Raw genomic sequence first — 23,192 nt, 5'->3', positions numbered from 1 at the left:
TCCACGTAAGTCACAGAGTATTAATAATATGAATGTTTCTGAGGTGGTGGGGTATCCCCTGTTATTACTCCTGCTACCTCATGTCCTCAGGAGGCTGAGTTTTCATCCCAGGCTGGTTACTATCTGTGTGAAGATTGCATATTCGCTCTTTGCCTGTGTGATGTTTTTTTCTCTGGATGCTCCTCTTTTCCACACCCGGCCGTGTATTTTGAAATGTTAGTAAGTGTGCCGCTTCTGAGACTGTTGTAAATAAGACAAAGAGGACAAACTGAAATGCTGAGGCTCCGTCCAGGTGACACCCCTGTTTAACCTCCTTTGTGTTACGTTTACCCCTAGAGAAATAAGCCAAAAACCAGTAAGAAAAAATGTTATTATATGTAACAGAAACATGCAACTACTGTAAGAGGTGAGTGGATTTTAACTTGTTTAACTCTTTGAGGGCTGAATATTCTTTCCAAAAAGCATAGTTTCTGAAAAGCAACGGTTTCACACAGAAATCAATATAAAATGTCTGTTGCTGCATGCTGCGGCTGCCACTGCTAAGAATGTATGGCAGGCTTGCTACCAGGCTGTCTTCGTGTGGCTGGGGCAGCATCATCAGCGGTCATGGTCTCAGTGTATTGCCATCTGGTTTCTACCTCTTATAATTGTTAAGTGGCAGTCCTCCTGGTGAATATTGCTGTAGGCATGTCAGCTACATGAACTTATTCAGCACCATGATTAGCTGGGGACCAGTCAGCTGAAGCTGGAATCTCACATTCGTTTTCAATCACTTGTATGAAAATCGGAGTCCGACAAGTCATAGTCCAGTTTAGAGATAATAGGCAAAGTTTCGTCCATGGGGTATTTTGCTTTACGTATTCGCTTTGATCTCTCGCCAGATGTCAGTGCCATTTTTGCTCTTGTTTGTGCCTTACTACTGTACTTGCACAAGTGCTGGAAATTTCGGTCAAACCAATGAAGCTAACTTTCCTTCTAGCAATGAGAGTCCTACTAAAACATAACGGTTGGTTCTGTCACAGTTTACACTTGATTACCATCGTCAACTCCTCCTTTTGACAAAAGTCAACATCAGCCCTGAAAGAGTTAATTGATCACTAGTCTTACCTTTGGTCACTTCGGCTGTGAGGCATCAGTTGGAGAAGAAAGATTCACTGATCTTGACTTTGCTGGCGATGCTTCATTGAGTCAATGGAGGCTCTGATCGGGGCTCTCGAGAGACTGAGTGAGGGGTCTGAATATCTGGGCTGGCGAGTGTCCTGATAAAAACCAAAATCCAGGCCTTTAATGACCTCTTGGGCACGGCCATCAGCAGTGTGTCTGTCTGTGGAGAGAGTGTCGACCTCATTGAGAGGTTTACTTACCTCGGCAGTGACATTCATGTCTCTAGTGACTCTTCCTATGAAGTCAGTAGACGGATTGGGAGAGCATGGGGGGTCATGAGGTCACTGGAAAGGGGTGTGTGGCAGTCCTGATATCTCTGCCAGAGGACGAAGGTCCTCATGCTTCCTGTTTGTGAGACATGGATGCTATCCAGTGACCTGAGATGAAGACTGGACTCCTTTGGTACTGTGTCTCTATGGAGAATCCTTGGGTACCACATCATGCACATTACCTGCATTGTGATGGACCATCAGTGATGGCGCACGAGAGACTGAGTGAGGAGTCTGAGTGTCTGGGCTTTTGAGCATCCTGATAAAAAGCAACATCCAGGCCTTTAATGACCTCCTGGGCACGGCCATCAGCAGTGTGTCTGTCTGCGAAGAGAGTGTTGACCTCATTGGGAGGTTTAGTGACCTCGGCAGTGACATTCATAACTCTAGTGACTCTTCCTGTGAAGTCAGTAGATGGATTGGGAGAGCATGAAGGGTCATGAGGCCGCTGGAAAGGGGTGTGTGGTGCCCCCAATATCTCAGCAAATGGACAAAGGTCCAAGTGTTTAGCAGAGGTGTGACCAGAACATCATATGTGGGTGGGCATTTGGCTTGTCTGGGGGGGCAAAAAATATCCATCCATCCATCCATCCATCCATCCCCATTTTTGTAGGGGGGGTCAAATAATAATAACAACATAGTTTTATATAACATATAAAAGCAAAAATTGTAGCATTAATCATAACCTATTGTTCAATAAAATTAACAGAGGCAATGGAACTTGTATTATTATTTTTTGTGAACAAATATAGAGCAACATCTAAATATCAATAAAGTCAAATGAATACAACATATGAGAGCCAATCAGATGTTCTTCAGTGATGGAGTTCTGGACAAATCCAATCACTACAGACAAATTCTCAATGTTACAACGATCCCTGGTACCATCACTTTTAATGCAAAGTCCAGGAGAGTCAGCTTTTTCATATTTGGTCCTGATATCTTTTAACAACCATTTTGGCAAGAGTCTCAATTATTTCATTTTGAATTACATTGGATGTGTATTTTGCGTTGTCTGGGATGTATTTTGGCATCTTTTTTGATTGTGTAATCAAAGAACTTAAGGAAAAGTCCCTCCTCCCCACCTTCGTGATTGTGACCACGCAGAGCCAGTTCATTGACTGCAAGGAACTGAATGGCCTCCCCAATGCTTAGATAGATAGATAGATAGATAGATAGATAGATAGATAGATAGATAGATAGATACTTTATTAATCCCAAGGGGAAATTCACATACTCCAGCAGCAGTATACTGATAAAGAAAATATTAAATTAAAGATTGATAATAATGCAGGTAAAAAGAGACAATAATTTTATATAATGTTAACGTTTACTCCCCCCGGGTGGAGTTGAAGAGTCGCATAGTTTGGGGGAGGAACGATCTCCTCAGTCTGTCAGTGGAGCAGGACGGTGACAGCAGTCTGTCGCTGAAGCTGTCTTGCTTAATTTTTTCCATAGAGATGGCGATATTTTATTGATAAAGAGCTTTATGTTTACTTGTGATATTAACCCCTAGGTATTTAAAATGATCTGCGATGATAAAATGGAAGGTGTCCAATCTAATATTGTATGCTTGAGATTTCACTGGAAAGAGTACACTTTTATTCAAATTAATTCTGAGACCAGAAATCTTTTGAAATTCTGTAAGTGCTGTTAGGACTACAGGCACAGTATTTTGTGGGTCTGATATATACAGTACCATATCATCTGCATATAGAGAAATGTTCTGTTCAAGTCCATCCATCCAACCATTATCCAACCCGCTATATCCTAACTACAGGGTCACGGGGGTCTGCTGGAGCTAATCCCAGCCAACACAGCAAGGTAAGGAACAAATCCTGGGCAGGGCGCCAGCCCACTGCAGGACACACACACACACCAAGCACACACTAGGGACAATTTAGAAACACCAATGCACCTAAACTTCATGTCTTTGGACTGTGGGAGTCTGTGCAAGTCTTCACAGGTGGTGCAGTGGTAGTTATGCTGCTTTGCAGTAAGGAGATTGTGGGTTCGCTTCCCGGGTCCTCCCTGTGTGGAGAGTGCTTTGAGTAGCGAGAAAAGCGCTATATATATGTAAAGAATTATTATTCTCTGATAATCCCCTTTATCTGATAAGCATTTCGACAGTGAACTGCCAGTGGTTCAATGGCGATTGCAAAAAGTAGTGGTGACAGGGGGCATCCTTGTCTGGTACCACATTCTAATTTAAAGTAGTCTGAATTAATTTTGTTAATACAAACTGAAGCTTCTGGATTGGTATACAGTAGTTTGATCCATGGACAAATGTTCGGGCCAAACTCAAATTTCTCCAATGTAGTGAAAAGGTAGTTCCTTTCAATCATATCAAATGCTTTTTCTGCATCTAACCATAATAATATCTCCGGGGTGTTTGACTTTGCAGGTGAGTATATTACATTAAACAGGCATCGAAGATTGGAAGCTAATTGTCTATCTTTAATAAATCCAGTTTAATTTTGTGATATTACCGAAGGCAGCACTTTCTCCATCCTTCTAGCTAGGACTTTGGAGAGTATCCTAACATCATTATTCAGAAGTGAAATTGGTCTGTATGATGCACATTGTAATAAGTCCTTATTTTGTTTAGGAAAGACGGTGATTAATGCTTGGCGAAAAGTTTGAGGTAGAATTTGATTGTCTCTAGCTTCTGTAAATGTTGCTAATAAGAGGGGAGCTAGCTGAGTGGAGAATTTCTTATAAAATATGACAGGGTAGCCATCAACCATGTAAGGTTGGTATATTTAATGAAATTTCATGTAATGTGTCTGCTGTTTCTTTGGTGTTCTTGCTGAAATATACTGAGTGAAAACTTCAATAATGAGATGGTTCGGAATAAGAGTTTAATTCTGTCTGGTCGACGGTCTGCATCACTTTCATTATTGTACTAATTGTGACTATGTTTTTATTATTGATTGTGTTTCCAGCTGTTGGTTCAGTTGGTCCAGTCAGTTTTTTTCTCAGTTTTATTGTTGTTTTCTTGAGGTGGATTTCAGTAACAAGTATACGAGACTTAAAAATGAGTTAAAGATCTAAAAGAGTTAATTGAGGTTAAATAATTTCTGGTGATTGATGTGCTCCTTCATTAAGAGCTCCAGTTATATATAAGTGTTGTTTTTGAAAGCAAAAGAAAAAGACTGCTTCAGGAATTTACATTTAAAATCTGAGAGACACGGTGTCACGAGTTCAGTGTAAGTGATAAATGATAATGAGTGTTACATTCTGGCTGTATATTTTACTTTAGTTTTTGATGATGGATTTGTTTTATAACAATTTTGCATGCCTGTCCCTGAGGAACGGGTAAACCCAAAACACATCGGCCTGTACGACATAATGATGCTGAGCCTTGAATAGTCTCAGATTGTAATGCGGAAGACTGTTTTGTCATGGAGGGGTTTGAAGAAGAAGAAGACATTGCATTTATATTTTGCTTTTCAATACACTCAAAGCGCTTTACATAGGGATTGGGCAGCCACTTCAGCCACCACCAGTGTGTAGCATCCACCTGAATGATGTGATGGCAGCCATTTTTGTGCCAGTACGCTCGCCACACATGAACTAGTAGGTGGTCAAGTGGTGAGAGAGAGAGCCAATTAGAGACGGGGGACAATTAGGGTGCCAGAATAACCAGGCCATGGTGGGCAAATTAGCCAGCACACTTGGAAACACCCTACTCTTTACAGAGGATGCCCAGTGATCTTTTGTGACCACTGAGAGTCAGGACCTTATTTTTACATTTCATCCATTTTTGCAGCACAGTGTCCCCGTCACTGCATTGTGGTGTTCAGATCCGCACACAGGCCACAGGGTAAGCGCCCCCTGCTGACCTCACTAATACCTCTTCCAGCAGCAACCCAAGCTTATCCTAGATGGTCTCCAATCTAAGTACTGGCTGGGCCCAAACATGTTTAGCTTCAGGTGGATGACCTGCACTAAAGTGGTGCATTTAGTATGACTGCTGGCTGGTTTGGGGTGACCCTATCTAAAAACATGAGATACTTTTATTCCCATGCCCAGATTATTTGTTACATAGACCCACATGTATGTCCTCCACCCCAACTCTTGTTCTGTTATCATTACACCTGGCCTGGAAGGAGAGGCAGCCCGTCAGTCGCAATGCACTTGTAGCTGGACCTGCTACTTTACTTCAGTGCTCCTATTAGAGGATGCCTCCTCTTTCTTCATTTGAGAGCTGTGGTACCCATCTAAGATGGGCTGAAAGCTAAAAAGCTGAATTCTGTCCATCTGGCACTTACTCTATATTGGGCATATTCAGCGTTAAAAATTGCAGTGCACCATCTATTGGAATGCAGTTTTTAATGCATGTAGTAATAAAATTCACTGCATCTTTCATTCCAACAGGTGGCATATCACAAACCAAATCCCAAACTAAATGACATATAACAAAGACATAGCAACCAGACAGACACACACACAGACACACATTTGTCCTTTAATTAAGATGGACACCCCAGGTCACAGGTTAGAGCAAATACTAAATGTAAGCAAGGGAAACAGGTGATGAAAAGTTTCTTCAGTCATTATAGACTTAACCCAGGTGAAATCACATGAACAAGAACATAAATGAGGCAAAGTAGGGTCATTGTAATCCACTTGTGCAGTGAAGTGCTGAAACCAAAAGAAAAAAAAACCTCTTTTTCTTGTTTTACCACCAGCCCTTGTGGCAACCACCAAAACTGCCCAATGGTGCACTACTTCCGGGACTGCTGGGATTTGCAGTCCATGTAAGTAGCGCTGCTACAGTGTTGTTTGTAGATTTTTGCAATTTCCATTTAATTATCGATGACAAATCTGCAAATAGGCAGATGAGTGAATCGTAAAACCTTGAATTGCAAGGGATGACGCATGTGTGTGAATATACTGTATGTATACTGTATATATACTGTGTGTGTATTTGACTACGCGTGGAAGTGTGTGTCTGTCTGTCTGGCCCGGAACTGCAAGGCTACAGCATAAAGCTCAAAAAAAGCATCTCTGTCGCCAAAGTGAAACTGCAGAGAAAAGAGAGAAACTCGCTTAGCTGCTAATACACAAGCGAGGCGAGCACATCGGCAAAACAAAACCTCAGAGGAAAGAGAACCTCGCTTTACCGCTAATACACAACCGATGCAATTGATTGGTTGAAGTGCCAGAATCCATGGTTTCTAGGAGCCCATTATATTATGATAAATCAACAACAAGCCAGATATAAGAATTGGCTTTAATGAAGAGCTGCTGATGTCAATAACAGGTTTGTAGGTGGCAGTCAGATGGTGAGACCTGTCCTGGTGTACCACAGGCTTACATTTAAAGGCACAGCAGGTTCAGCTTGTCTGTGGCCACGAGGGATTTGCCGTTATAAGTCTGCTCCGTCGAAAGATGCCATGTTGAAAACACCGGCATTCAGAATGACTAGTCTTTAGAGTGTTCACAATGGTGTGAATCATTTCTGTTGTCAAATTTAAAGAGGATAATGCAGTCGGTAACGTGGACAAATTCAATCTGTAATTCAAAGCCTGGACTGCACATTGTCAGCTGTAATTGTAACGCGTTTACTTTTTTTGCATATCTTATTCATCATAAATCTCCAGACACTCTCCTGCTTTTTCCATTCTGCCTTATCATATCAGATGTAAGCTGTCCACTATTAAGTGACATCTGTAGCAGGAGGTTTAAGCCATTTTTGCACAATACCCAAAATGCCACAATACCCAAACTCTTGGTAACTCCCCATGAGATATGATAATTCTTTCAACTTCCACTTTATGTTTATCCTCACTCTGGATCTTTGTCCTTGGCATCCTCGGATGAGCTATTCCCGTGACACACATAGCTCCTATGGTGGTAGTGGTCGCAGTGCTACCAGCTGAGTACAAGAATATTTAATGTCATCTGCAACTATAAGAAGTTTGACAGACAAATCATCAGTGGTAGAGTCATTTGTAGTGGAGGATGTGCACAGCCCTGTGGTACACCAGTACAGGCAGTCCCCAGGTTACGTACAAGCTAGGGACTGTAGGTTTGTACTTAAGTTGAATTTGTATGTAAGTTGGAACAGGTCCATTATTTTAATAAATGCTATTGTTGAACGACTGTAACCAAGTGCTCTGCCAATGAATGATGGAGTTTCACCTCTCTCTGACCTTTTTATTATTTCTACTTTATTTTCCATGGTGATGGTTTTTCTCTTCTTTACTGTATCACCAGCACTTGCATCAGATTTGTGTTTCAGAGACATTGTTGAAGGGTAAAGTCAAAATGTATAGATGAGCTCTTCTGTACAGCACAGCACACGCTATCACAGCAGGAAGGCACCAGTCGTCAACACGTCTGATGTACTGACGAGAGACAACTTCCTGCTATGTACGTAACAGTACAAGCAGGCTTGCTATCGAGAATGACTGGGGGTGGCGACGGGGGGGGTTCATCATCAGCCCACCTCACAGTCACCTCCACTACAGTATGTTACCTACAGCGTCCACCCACCGATAATGAACACGGTACGGCCAAAGGCGGGTAGTGAATCGCCCAACCACAATTCAACAGGCAGCCATCCGAGGCACACTACAATGCTACCCACGCCGCCCCGTTCAGCCACAACCGGGTCATCGCTTGCAGCATTACCAGCCGTGTGTTCTGGGCAGGTAGTGAAACGCCCCCCTCCACGCTATCTGTCCTGTGTCCAGTCAGAAGCAGTAGCTGCGGCGGCATAGTGGGCGGGCAGCGAACCATCGTCCTGCACACGAGCGATAGCTATGGCCTCGGTGACTATGGACCACGAGTCACCGCTTGCCATCAGGAGCTGCCCGAGGGACACTACACTGCGTGAGCAGCAAAATCGCCCCCCCCCCCCCTCCAGCCACCGCTTGCAGCATCCCCAGGCCAAAGATGATGGAGCGGCAGTTACTGAGGCGCATGCGTCGCAGCTGTGGCCTCGTTCATAAGTCGTAGGTCGGATGTCCGTAACCTTGGGACTACCTGTACTAAGCATTAAAATGTCTGCCCAACCACACATACTGTGTCTTATCTCAACCCAATTAGGGGCTGGTGGGATATCTTGGGTCATATCGTTTTTTTATTTTATTGATTTTATTGAAATCACACAACATTCTATACAAATAAATATATTTTTACAAAAATAAGATCGAAAACAAATAAACCCCCACCCCTGAGAAAGTGAGCTAAGCCAGCAGAGTAAAACTTAAAGCTAGTAAAAATAAGTACATAGATGAATTAATAAGTGAATAAAGATAAAAAATAAAGGAAAAAAGTGCTCTAAAAGTTTATTCTATAATGTTATTGATCAGATTTTGACCAGGTTTTGAAGAAGTTCTGCACAGATCCTCTAAGTGTGAATTTGATCTTTTTCCAGTTTCAGATAATATATAACATATATAACATCAGTTACCCACTGACTTAGAAGAGGTGAGTTCGGATTCTTCCAGTTCAGCGAGACAAGTCTACATGCCAATAGTGTAGTAAAGGCAATCACAGTTAGTTTGTCCTACTCCACTTTAAGCCCCTCTGTGAGCCCACCACACACAACTGTTAATGGATTAGGAGGGATTGGGACCCCAAGGCTGTCTGAAAGGCACTTAATGAATTTGGTCCAGAATGATGTTAATGTGGTGCACACCCAGAACTTGTGGCCTAGTGAGGCTGGAGCTCGATTGCAACGTTTGCAGGTTGGATCTTGCTCTGGAAACATTTTGGACAGTTTTAAGCGAGACAGATGTGCTTGATATATAATTTTGAGTTGCATAATTGTATACTTTGCGCATATGGAGCTCGAGTGGATTCTCTGCATTGCTGCCTTCCACTCCTTTTCTGAGATGTTGAGTGAGAGATCCTTTTCCCACTGTCCTCGTGGATCTTTGAAAGGGAGAGACTGTAAAATGGTTTTATATATTGCAGAGATACTTTCTGAGTCCTCGAGACTGAGCAATATTTTTTCCAGCATCGATGTAGGTGGGAGGTGAGAAAAATTGGACAGGTTCTGTTCAACAAAGTTTCTGTAGTGAAAGAAATGTTTTGCTGGAAAGTTAAATTTGGAATGTAATTGTTCGTAGGATGCAAAGGCGTTGTCTGTGTACAGATCTCTAGGTGATTTAATCCCAAATGTTTTTCAGACATTAAAAACTGCATATCTTTGAGAGGGTGGAAAAAGGTGCTTCTCATGCAGAGGTGCCACAGATAAAAGTTTCTTTATCTTAAAATGCTTCCATCTTAGGTCATATCCTGCCTTGCACTTAAAGCTGCTGGGAAAACTCTGGCAGCGTGCACCCGTCGAATGTGCTAAGTTGGCTCGGGCTGGGGATGAGTGCAGGAATTTCTCCACAGACTGAGGTTTATCCTGCAGGTAGCATCATGGCGCCTCATTTAGGGCTGCTATGAATCTGGGTTTGACTTCCAGCCCAGTCACTTCACTGCCTGACTTAGACGATTTTAGAACAAATGCATTTCACCTTTGTGTTCTAATTATAAACATAATGCCGTAAGGCCCGCGCACTCCCCATCCATCAGCTTACCCTCTGTATCTCTATCTACCCCCCGTGCACTGTGAGCCGTTGAATGAATGAGGCTGTTAATTAACTGAAGTCTTCATTTTGTTAGCTGCCCTGCTTCATAACTGGAGAGATTTTGGAGAGGTTTCATTTATTTTGGCTGCATGCGGTTGTTACCAGCGTGTCTTATTAACGAGGCCTGGGATTATTCATGTTGAGTTCAAAATTATTTGTGGAACTGTGCAACCTGATTTTTTTTTTTGTTGTTTCGTTGAAAAGTAATAATCAGAACAGTCACCTGGAATAAGCAGAAGAAGGTTGCAAGAAATTGTAATTTGCGACATACAAGATACAATCCAGGAGAGAAGGCTCGCTAGACGAGAGAAGCAGGAGGGCATTCCCAGAACATATGGAGGACGGTGTCTCGACTCCCCGGAGAGCAATACAATAAATGACATAAGGGATCTGGGGAGGGACCCCGTTGCGCCGTTTATGGGGCGTTTTGAATATGGAAACTTTTTTAATTATTATTGACTAATCAGATTTTCTGTTTGTGCGGAAACAAAAGGGGAATTAAACGTCCGGCGATAAGCCACTTTGCATTCATTTTCTTTTTCTCTTTATTTTGTTTAGGTTCTGGGATTCAATTTTAAGAAGATCTTGAAGCAGCTTCTTTTTATTTTTTTTCACAAGCATAAGACAAGCAACAGCAATGGATATAAAGGATCGAAAGCATCGTTCCTTAACGAGAGGACGTTGTGGGAAGGAGTTTCACTATACGAGTTCCTCTCTCGATAGCGAGGACTGCCGGGTCCCTACACAGAAATCCTACAGCTCCAGTGAAACCCTCAAGGCATATGACCACGACTCCAGACTTCACTACGGCGGCCGTGTCACCGACTTAGTGCACCGGGAGTCCGATGAGTACCCCAGACAAGGTAATTGTCAGACTTTGGCTAATGGACCTTTTCTATTAAATTATGAAAGACGTTTCACACATTAAAACAGCTAGAGTTTCATCTGCATGCTGGATGTATGGATACACACTTTCCATACATACACCTTAAAGGGTTACTTTAATATTATAAGAGTTAAATTCACACTGGCAGTATTACTGTAGAGGTGCAACTGAATTCATCTTTTTTGAAGCTGCTGTGGTACCACACCGATGACCCCTCATATATTTGAACCGGTAGACCCTGACAGGGTTCAACTAATCCTCCATGTGGGTCAGTGATGGCACTGCACTGCCCAACCAGGATGAGGTCACAAGTTGACTCTGATTTATTAAACTTAATGTTATGAATAATTGGAAAATCTTATTTTCATTTGGTTTTATTTTTACTATTTAATGTTTGTATAATTAGCAAAGCTTAAGGCTTTTCATAGCTTTAGTTTAGAGGAAATCTTTATTACTGCATTAACTTTATAACTTGGTAGTCAGTGGTTTTATGAATCAGAATAAATGTGTTACCAGTGTAATAAAAATGACAGGAATGGTTGAAAAATTGGGCACCCGGTGGTGAACCTGTGTATTGCAACTGGAAGTAAAAATGGCACGAAATGAAGGAAACACAGACAACAGACGATGATGTGCTGACACTGGAGGTAACGTCTGTAGATTGGAGTCTATTGGCTGCCTCGTCTCCGGGTTTTAAAGGTGCCTTGACAGGAAGAGGCGGGGTTATTGCCCAAAATGGGAGTGACATCATGGGTCTTGCTATGGCTGGTCTTCGGTCAAGAGAATGAGGAAAAGACATGCATGAGTCTGACAGTGCCCCCGCATGACTCGGAGTGATATTACAGCTATTATACAATCCCTGAAACAGTCCATTATTCACGTGTGTGTGTGACATCACCTCATCTTAGGTGGCTCCGGGTTAGAAAGGTGTCTTGACAGGAAGAGGCGGGGTTATTGTAGGTGGTCTCCCGTAAGAGTCTGAGAGCACCCCCTCATAACTCGGAGTGGTATACTGTCCACTAATCACGTGTGCGTGACACCAGTAACAACTCCAGTCTGTGCTCGAAAAATGTGAAAGAGGGATCACCTATAAGCCAAAATTATACTCTGGTTCGCTTTCCGGGTCCTTGCTGCGTTGAGTTTGCATGTTCTCCCCGTGTCTGTGTGGGTTTTCTCCCACAGTCCAAAGATGTGCAGGTTAGGTGCATTGGCGATCCTAAATTGTCCCTAGTGGGTGCTTGGTGTGTGTGTACCCTGTGTTGGGCTGGGATTGGCTCCAGCATACCCCTGTAGTTAGGATATAGCGAGTTGGACACTGACTGACTGACTTAAGCAGTGATGTTCAAAACTTGTTTTGGACTAAAGCCCCAGGGATCCCATAACCACCCCTGGTATTATTTAGTAACCAGACCGTGTAAGTTTTAAGGCGGAGTGGTGGCTCTGAGGCTAGGGATCTGCACTGGCAATCGGAAGGTTGCCGGTTCGAGTCCCGTAAATGCCAAAAGGGACTCTGCTCTGTTGGTCTCTTAAGCAAGGCCCTTAACCTGCAATTGCTAAGCACTTTGAGTAGTGAGAAAAGCGCTATATAAATGCAAAAAATTATTATTATTATTAAATTTATTTGTTAATAAAAATAGATGAAGGTGAATGTTAAAATATTAATTGTATTAAAAATAGATTTTCAAGGGGACCTGGGTTCGCTTCCCGGGTCCTCCCTGCGTGGAGTTTGCATGTTCTCCCCGTGTCTGCGAGGGTTTCCTCCCACAGTCCAAAGACATGCAGGTTAGGTGCATTGGTGATCCTAAATTGTCCCTAGTGGGTGCTTGGTGTGCTTGGTGTGTGTGTGTCCTGTGGTGGGCTGGGATTGGCTCCAGGATATAGCAGATTGGACACTGACTGACTGATTAGTCTTTTATATTACATTATAGGAGACACATTATGGAATAAGGGTGGCACGGTGGCGCAGTAGTAGTGCTGCTGCCTCGCAGTTAGGACACCTTAGGTGGCTCCGGGTTAGAAAGGTGTCTTGACAGGAAGAGGCGGGGTTATTGTAGGTGGTCTCCCGTAAGAGTCTGAGAGCACCCCCTCATAACTCGGAGTGGTAAACTGTCCACTAATCACGTGTGCGTGACACCAGTAACAACTCCAGTCTGTGCTCGAAAAATGTGAAAGAGGGATCACCTATAAGCCAAAATTATACTCTGGTTCGCTTTCCGGGTCCTTGCTGCGTGGAGTTTGCATGTTCTCCCCGTGTCTGTGTGGGTTTTCTCCCACAGTCCAAAGATGTGCAGGTTAGGTGCATTGGCGATCCTAAATTGTCCCTAGTGGGTGCTTGGTGTGTGTGTACCCTGTGTTGGGCTGGGATTGGCTCCAGCATACCCCTGTAGTTAGGATATAGCGAGTTGGACACTGACTGACTGACTTAAGCAGTGATGATCAAAACTTGTTTTGGACTAAAGCCCCAGGGATCCCATAACCACCCCTGGTATTATTTAGTAACCAGACCGTGTAAGTTTTAAGGCGGAGTGGTGGCTCTGAGGCTAGGGATCTGCACTGGCAATCGGAAGGTTGCCGGTTCGAATCCCGTAAATGCCAAAGGAGACTCTGCTCTGTTGGGCCCTTCAGCAAGGCCCTTAACCTGCAATTGCTAAGCACTTTGAGTAGTGAGAAAAGCGCTATATAAATGCAAAAAATTATTATTATTATTAAATTTATTTGTTAATAAAAATAGATGAAGGTGAATGTTAAAATATTAATTGTATTAAAAATAGATTTTCAAGGGGACCTGGGTTTGCTTCCCGGGTCCTCCCTGCGTGGAGTTTGCATGTTCTCCCCGTGTCTGCGTGGGTTTCCTCCCACAGTCCAAAGACATGCAGGTTAGGTGCATTGGTGATCCTAAATTGTCCCTAGTGGGTGCTTGGTGTGCTTGGTGTGTGTGTGTCCTGTGGTGGGCTGGGATTGGCTCCAGGATATAGCAGATTGGACACTGACTGACTGATTAGTCTTTTATATTACATTATAGGAGACACATTATGGAATAAGGGTGGCACGGTGGCGCAGTAGTAGTGCTGCTGCCTCGCAGTTAGGACACCTGGGTTCGCTTCCCGGGTCCTCCCTGCGTGGAGTTTGCATGTTCTCCCCGTGTCGGTGTGGGTTTCCTCCCACAGTCCAAAGACATGCAGGTTAGGTTGATTGGCGATTGTCCCTAGTGTGTGCTTGGTGTGTGTGTATGTGTGTCTGTGTCCTGCGGTGGGTTGGCGCCCTGCCTTGTGCCCTGTGTTGGCTGGGATTGGCTCCAACAGACCCCCGTGACCCTGTGTTCGGATTCAGCGGGTTGGAAAATGGATGGATGGACATCATGGAATAAAATAGCCAGTGTTCAATCAACTTAAAGTATAACACTGTTTCTACCATGTTTCACAGATGATGTGGTTGGCATTATTCCTTTTCTTCTTCATACTTTTCTCTTTCCATCATTCTCTACATATTAATCTTAGTTTCCTTTGTCCAAAGAAAATTGTTCCAGAACTGGACAGGCTTTTAAAAATGTTTTCTAGCAAAGTCGAATCTGCCCATCCTATGCTTGAGGTTTACCAGCGGTTTGCACTTTGTGGTAAACCCACTCTATTTACTTTCATGAGGTTTTCTCTTCATTGCGGACTTTGGAAATGATAGGCCTACCTCGCAGAGAGTGTTCTTGGTTTGGCTAAATGTTATCAAGAGGTTTTTCTTCAATAAGGAAAGAATTCTGCGATCATCCAGCACAGTTGTCTTATTACCAGAATTAAAAAAAAACGAAAGGAACAGATGAAGAGTTGGGCCCCTGGTGGTGATACTGTGTATTGCAATTGGAAAAAAAATGGCAGTATTGACGGAAACACAGAGAACAGACGATCATGTGCTGACGCTGGAGGTAATGTCTGCAGATTGGAGTCTATTGGCTGCCTCGTCTCCAGGTTTTAAAGGTGCCTTGACAGGAAGAGGTGGGGTTATTGGCCAAAGTGGGAGTGACATCATGGGTCCAGAGAATGCATAAGTCTGACAGCGCCCCCTCATGACTCGGAGTGATATTACACAATCCTTGAAACAGTCCATTAATCACGTGTGTGTGACATCAGTAATAACTGTTCTCACAAATATGAAAGGGGAATCACCTATTAAACAAAATTATAATTAAAACAAAATTATTTCAAGCTGATAGAAATGTGTTTAATAAAAGCAATAACTTAAAAGTGCCTACCAGTGTTTAGGAACACATACACAAACACACAAGGCATACAACCACGACTGAAGACTTCACTATGGCAGCCATGTCACCAGCGAAGTGCACCGGGAGTCAGATGAACAGCAAAGCTGAAGTTAATGTCAAACTCTGGTTGATTAACCTTTTATATTAAATTATAGGAGACACATCACAGAATAAAATAGTGTTAAATCAACTTAAAGTGTATATGTGGATCCAGCCTTTCCATGGCGTACTCATCTAACATCATGATTTAATTTCACACTGCCAGTTTTGACATGCATTTGTAACTGAATTTATCTTCTTGAAAGCTGCAGTAGTGCTGCAAAGCAGACCCCCTCATGCTTTTGAACCTCACACCAGAGAGCCCACTGAGCTAAGGGGAGCGGGCATGTGGGTCACTGATGGCACTAATTCAACTCTGATTTATTACATTTATGTTTGAAAATCTTGTTATCAAATGTTTATATGGTTAATTCTGTGTATTCAGATAGCTATTAAAAATGAAGGTTTTTCAAAGCTGTAGTTTAAAAGAAATTCTTATTACTGGAAAAACTTCATAACTTGGTAGTCGCTTGGTTTTTGAATCACAGTAGAGATATTGCCTGCATTTCATTCTCAATAAAATTTGAAAACGTAGAAGGAGCATCACCAATGAAACAAAATTATAATTAAAACAAAATTATTTAAAACTGATAAAAAATGTAGTTAATAAAAAATACTTCAAAATATATCCCAATGGTTTGGAACACACACCATTTCAATAATATCATCCAAGTGAAAAATGAATACGGTTATCAGCATCCCAAAATGTAAGCTGCTTGACTCAAAAGGAGCGCTGGTGTGTCCTCTTGATGGCTGCCCTGGGACAGTCAAGCAATACATCGATCTAAAATCCACCTTAATAAAAGTATAAACGTCTGTGTACCTCTATGTCTGTCCAGTTGGTAAATCTCTGTCATCCCAAACATCTGCAGTAATAAAATGCACTGAATTTGTCATTTCAGTAGATGGCAAATCACAAGCATTAACACTGCTTTTACATACCCATGCCAAATGGCATATACCAGAGACATATGCATTGTAATTGTCATTCCAACAGATGGCGCATCACAAGCAATAACACTGCTTTTATGAATCCCATATTAAATGGCATATAATTGAGATATATGCATTGTATTTGTCATTCCAGCAAATGGTGCATCACAAACATTAACACTGCTTTTTTGAATCTGGTACCAAATGGCATATAACAGGGACATGCATTGCATTCATCATTCCAACAGATGGTGCATCACAAACATTAACACTGCTTTTTTGAATCTGGTACTAAATGGCATCTAACAGGGACATGCATTGCATTCATCATTCCAACAGATGGTGCATCACAAACATTAACACTGCTTTTTTGAATCTGGTACCAAATGGCATATAACAGGGACATGCATTGCATTCATCATTCCAACAGATGGTGCATCACAAACATTAACACTGCTTTTTTGAATCTGGTACCAAATGGCATATAACAGGGACATGCATTGCATTCATCATTCCAACAGATGGTGCATCACAAACATTACCACTGCTTTTTTTAATCTGGTACTAAATGGCATATAACAGGGACATGCATTGCATTCATCATTCCAACAGGTGGTGCATCACAAACATTAACAGTGGTTTTAAGAATTTCATACCAAATGGCATATAATCAAGACATATGCATTGCATTTGTCATTTCAACAGTTGGCACATCAGAAACATTAACACTATTTTTACACATCCCATACCAAATGGCGTATAACAGAGACATATGTATTGCATTTGTCATTTTACTACTACAAATGTTTGTGATGTGCCATCTGTTGGATTGACAAATGCAATGCATTTTATTACCATATGCATTACAAAACACATTCCAATAGATGGTGCCCTGCAAATGTTAACGCTGAGGTCTACTTTGATTATTTAGCCTTCAGCTTTGTCTTAGACGAATAGCACAGTTAGTATTGAATTAAAAAAAAAGTAACAAAAGTGAAGTTTTGTTGTTCAGCCTACAAACTTATTAACTTAGTGTGGGAAAAAAGCTGATCTCTTTGGAATGCAGCTCACTTCTAAACTTTCTTTGCCTTTTATATGCAAAAGAGTTCCAGAGAAAAATAAAATGGTGTTTTATGGGAGTGCTGTGCCTCATTTTTAAACAGGCACCCTAACATGAAACATACACTGTGAAAATCAGCGAAAGGGATATCGATCGGACCAATTCAGTGTCTTTTATTTTTCACTACTGCTTATCCGTGACTGATTTGTCTGATTTATATGGAGGAGAGATGAGAAAGCATAGCATTCGAAAGAGGCAGCCATCTTTTTTAGAGATTTATCATGCTGAACATACAATTGAAAACTGTTTACACTAATATTAGCAAAGGAATAATAACACCAAAAAAAAGTAATTAATGGTAATTATGAATTGTTGTAATTATTGTAATTATTACCTGCGAACAATAGTCTCATGTAACTCTTTCATGTCTGTAGTGACAGAGTGCACTGCTAATCCATCACTCATCCAGGCATTGTTAGCACCTGCTTTTGTCATTAAAGGCAGCAATAATTCTGAACCCTAAATGGGAAGACTCTGCTCTTTAACATTACCTGTTGCAGATTTCAGCATGCGGGATGTCACATTCTACAATTCAAATGGGGCAGATTGATAAAGCAAAGATTTAAGAGTGACTTGTAATCAATTACCATGGATTCTATATTTGTGCCGTCAAAAGACGCAGCCTTAAACTGCTGAAACAAAAGGAGGTGATGTGTGGGCCACACTGGCAGCAGCATTAGTGCCGGGTTGATCTTTTATGCTTTCAAATGACCAGATTAGCAGATTAAAGTGTTTATAAGCCATTGTCACTACTGGAGTCACTTTTACTGTTAAAATGCATTTGCTTGCTGGAATATTCTATCGCCAGTTTAGTGTTACCGATATGTCAACAGACATGTCTTGGGCTCTGTCCACACTATTACATTTGTTTTGTAAAAATGGTGTTTTTAAACTAATATGATCTCCATCAACACAACTATTTTCATGTCATTTAAGAAAGTATTTCTGTTTATACTAAAATAACAAAAAGCACAAAGGATGTAGCTATTTGTCTACACTCCGCAAGCATGCATCGGCAGAAAAAGCCTTGCAGGACAGTAACTCCTCAGGCCCAGCCGTGCACTGGACAAAGTGGCATCAGAAAAGGAGTTAATTACAATTTGTTTAATTTATTTGTACTACCTATTATAATTATATTTAGAAGTATTACATACCATATATACTCGCGTTTTAAGTTCTCCCGCGTATAAGTTGGGGCTTGACTTTACTGTGTGATAATGTCATAGAAGTCAAATGCAGAAAACTCACGCTATTGGTCCATGAGATTATGATATGCTAATGCCCACCTAAGAGAGGAACCACGGAGGGAGCACACGGCCTTTTATTTCTATGTATTGTGCCCACTTGACCACATGGTAATACCCGAACGGACGTTTGCACTGATTTGTGTTTTTTGTATCTCACACCCTCATACACCTTTATCATAAGAGCATCTCTTATCTACGATGGAGCGTTCAATCAGAAGAAAATACAGTGCATCTGGAAAGTATTCACAGCGCATCACTTTTTCCACATTTTGTTATGTTACAGCCTTATTCCAAAATGGATTAAATTCATTTTTTTCCTCAGATTTTCTACACATAACACCCCATAATGACAACATGAAAAAAGTTTACTTGAGGTTTTTGCAAATTTATTAAAAATAAAAAAACTGAGAAATCCCATGTCCATAAGTATTCACAGCCTTTGCTCAATACTTTGTCGATGTCCCTTTGGCAGCAATTACAGCCTCAAGTCTTGTTGAATATGATGCCACAAGCTTGGCACACCTATCCTTGGACAGGTTCGCCCATTCCTCTTTGCAGCACCTCTCAAGCTCCATCAGGTTGGATGGGAAGCGTCGGTGCACAGCCATTTTAAGATCTCTCCAGAGATGTTCAATCGGATTCAAGTCTGGGCTCTGGCTGGGCCACTCAAGGACATTCACAGAGTTGTCCTGAAGCCACTCCTTTGATATCTTGGCTGTGTGCTTAGGGTCGTTGTCCTGCTGAAAGATGAACCGTCGCCCCAGTCTGAGGTCAAGAGCGCTCTGGAGCAGGTTTTCATCCAGGATGTCTCTGTACATTGCTGCAGTCATCTTTCCCTTTATCCTGACTGGTCTCCCAGTTCCTGCCGCTGAAAAACATCCCCACAGCATGATGCTGCCACCACCATGCTTCACTGTAGGGATGGTATTGGCCTGGTGATGAGCGGTGCCTGGTTTCCTCCAAACGTGACGCCTGGCATTCACACCAAAGAGTTCAATCTTTGTCTCATCAGACCAGAGAATTTTCTTTCTCATGGTCTGAGAGTCCTTCAGGTGCCTTTTGGCAAACTCCAGGCGGGCTGCCATGTGCCTTTTACTAAGGAGTGGCTTCCGTCTGGCCACTCTACCATACAGGCCTGATTGGTGGATTGCTGCAGAGATGGTTGTCCTTCTGGAAGGTTCTCCTCTCTCCACAGAGGACCTCTGGAGCTCTGACAGAGTGACCATCGGATTCTTGATCACCTCCCTGACTAAGGCCCTTCTCCCCTGATCGCTCAGTTTAGATGGCCAGCCAGCTCTAGGAAGAGTCCTGGTGGTTTTGAACTTCTTCCACTTACGGATGATGGAGGCCACTGTGCTCATTGGGACCTGCAAAGCAGCAGAAATTTTTCTGTAACCTTCCCCAGGTTTGTGCCTCAAGACAATCCTGTCTTGGAGGTCTACAGACAATTCCTTTGACTTCATGCTTGGTTTGCGCTCTGAGATGAACTGTCAACTGTGGGACCTTCTATTGACAGGTGTGTGCCTTTCCAAATCATGTCCAGTCAACTGAATTTACCACAGGTGGACTCCAATGAAGCTGCAGAAACATCTCAAGGATGATCAGGGGAAACAGGATGCACCTGAGCTCAATTTCGAGCTTCATGGCAAAGGCTGTGAATACTTATGTACATGTGCTTTCTCAATTTTTTTTATTTTTTATATATTTGCAAAAATCTCAAGTAAACTTTTTTCACGTTGTCATTATGGGATGTTGTGTGTAGAATTCTGACAAAAAAAATGAATTTAATCCATTTTGGAATAAGGCTGTAACATAACAAAATGTGGAAAAAGTGATGTGCTGTGAATACTTTCCGGATGCACTGTATGAAGCTGGTTTTAAATTAAAAGTTGGTGAAGTGGTGAAAGAAATTGGTAACGGCGCTGCTGCAACACAATTCAGTGTCTGAGAAACTGGAGGGAGATTGGAGGAGGCAAGAAGATGTTAAAAAAAAAAAAATTAAGTGTCGTATTTTTGAACGGGCGTATAAGTCGGGGTCTGATTTTATGATCGATTTTTAGGGTTTCAAGACCCGACTTATACGTGAGTATATATGGTAGTCAACTTTAAACAAAAGCGTGAATGAATTAATCAGCATCTTGCAATGTTCCAAGAGGTCTAACTTTTGCAACATTCCGTAAATGAAAACATGCTGTTCTGGTAATCTGGCTAATGTGTGACTTAAAGTTTAGAGTCTGTGTGCAAGGAGTGTATCAATTATATATTTTTGCTACTATACTTTTCTACCTATTATTTTTTTTTAATTGTTTTTCAGTTAATAATTTTACACAAGGATCCAAAGTTATACCATCACTATTTTTCATAATGAACAATGTAGAAGTGTTCTGTTCGGGATTAAAATGAACACTTTTTCTTTCTTTCTTTCTTTCTTTCTTTCTTTCTTTCTTTCTTTCTTTCTTTCTTTCTTTCTTTCTTTCTTTCTTTCTTTCTTTCTTTCTTTCTTTCTTTCTTTCTTTCTTGACCTTTGGTATTTTTTTCTTTTTTTCCCTCACTTGTATTAACTTTGAAAAAAATAAGAATAACAAAGGGCCCCATGGGAGGTGGCCATTTAATTACTGACATCCCCTGGTTTTAATTACATTGCAGATTTTGAACATTGATAGGAGTTCTGTGCTAATTCTTCTTTACTATTAGCATTAGCACGAATATAATGGCTTTTGTGTGGACTCTTGTTAGAATGTGTAATTACTAATGTTAGATGTTTTGTGATGTACTGTACGTTAATTAAATAAGAACGAGCGTTCATAAACAAGCATGGAATTTAAATACTGGGCCATATGCAAATGTACATGTAGCGTATATAGTGACAGCCAGGCATTTTTAAAGATGTCTTATATAGAAGCCCAGAGCCTAAGAGTAATAATTATTTAAAGAGTCCAGAAGTTGCTATGATGGAGGTAGCACATACAGCACATTTAATGATTAGAAGTAATCACATTTTTCATTATTTGTATCATTAATGTTATTGTTATAATACATGGATATACAAGCTGAGAAGCAAACACTGAATGTGAATCTCAAGTTTCTTTTTATTATGTTCTAATAATGTAAAATGGTAATAATCATCAATCAAAATGATGCAGGTGTTGTTTTTTTAGACATTGCTTGGTTAATAATTTCATTTGAGCATTGTTGCATTATACAATATCACTTTTAAGATCAAGAGGTTATTCTCTGCTTCTGCCAAATTATTATTGCATGCCTATTGTCTGGTCACGTGTGTTCTGATTAGGAAATATCCTAAAAAAATAAATAAGCATTTCAAAGTCAGTTAAGTCTGTTTTATCATAAAACAGCAACGTCGGCAACCTTACACTGTGTATGGGCACACTACCTTAAAAATGTCACACGTCCAGCATCGTTTTTTTGGATTCCCCTGTCCCAATGTTGTCCATGTGCAGTTTGCACCTTCTCTTTTGTGGCTTTTGGGTTTTCCTCTGAAGTCCCCTGAGAAGTTCGTTGACAGCTCTAAGCTGACCCCTGGTACAGGTTGTGTGGGTGAGTGGGCCCTGAAACAGGCGGCCATCCTGTCCAGAACTTTTTGCTACCTTGTGCCCCACTGCTGCCAGGATAGGTTTTGGAATTGGAGATGGAGCTGAGAAGCAAACACTAACCTTTAATCTCAGGTTTCATTATTTCCTTTTGTTTATATTCTAATAATATCTCTCATAATATCTATAGTGATTTGGAAATATCATGAAAAAAATAAATAACCATTTCAAAATCAGTTAAATCTTTTTTATCACAAAACAGCAAACGGCACCAACTTTACACGATGTATGCAATTCAAATTAACAATTTATTTGTGTGCTTTTGGGATTCATTGGGTTTTTGACCATCTTGCTCTGTTGTTTCACTTTGTTGGTACATTGGGTCTCAGAGCTTGTTCAGCTTGGATTGCCCTTTGGTGGCAACTCATTTTTGCCTTGTGTCCTTGTATCATCATTGGACTGATCTATAGAGTCCTACAATATCATGTTGTAAATAAGGTTGCCACTTTTCTATTAATTATATTAATTTACTAACCATCCCTGTGGCTTTGCCCGTGTAGTAGTGAAACAGGACAAACTTTAAAGATCAATAAACAAACAGGTATCGCTAGCTGAGTGGAGGCAACGTACACAACGTGGCCAGAGGTAGACCAATTTGAACGGAGGCTGAGGTGTGAGTGAGGAGGGCCCTGCCCGGCTCCCCACTCCTGACGTCACGCTTCCTTGTCCACTCGGCCTGCAGCCTCTCTCTCGGATTAGCACAAATAAATGGCTCCTGCAAGTGAACTTTAATACTTAGCGCAATGAGAGAAGTCGCAGAATCATCCGGAATGTTCAAGCAAATTATAGAAAAAAAACAATCTAAATCCGTTAAGTAGTTCTCTTGTGAAAAGCGGACAGACAGACAGATGTTGGATTTTTATATATAGAGATATATCTAAGGGCAGCGCAGTGGTTGCACTGCTGCCTCGCAGTAAGGAGACCCGGGTTCACTTCAAAATAATGAGTATGAAATACAGAATGAAAAGCCAGGGAGCTGTAAATGACGTCTGTCCACTTCCAGACTTTCTTCTTAGC

General features: G+C 41.5%; 1 protein-coding gene across 3 annotated transcripts in view; it reads left to right on the top strand.

The window, feature by feature from the left end:
- The window catches only part of tenm2b (teneurin transmembrane protein 2b), a 1,820,998-nt gene that overhangs the window by 508,814 nt on the left and 1,288,992 nt on the right, over window positions 1-23,192 (top strand). For all 3 annotated transcript variants that reach the window (XM_051934201.1, XM_051934200.1, XM_051934199.1), the window contains exon 3: window positions 10,589-10,893. In XM_051934201.1, coding sequence (XP_051790161.1) covers window positions 10,668-10,893 — 226 coding nt within the window. In that variant the 5' untranslated portion in view covers window positions 10,589-10,667. The remainder of the gene's footprint in view (window positions 1-10,588; window positions 10,894-23,192) is intronic.

The sequence above is a fragment of the Erpetoichthys calabaricus genome, chromosome 11 (genome assembly GCF_900747795.2).
Source record: "Erpetoichthys calabaricus chromosome 11, fErpCal1.3, whole genome shotgun sequence".
Classification (NCBI taxonomy): domain Eukaryota; kingdom Metazoa; phylum Chordata; class Cladistia; order Polypteriformes; family Polypteridae; genus Erpetoichthys; species Erpetoichthys calabaricus.
The sequence above is the reverse complement of the archived record's forward strand: the minus strand, read 5'-3'. Positions and strand labels throughout refer to the sequence as shown.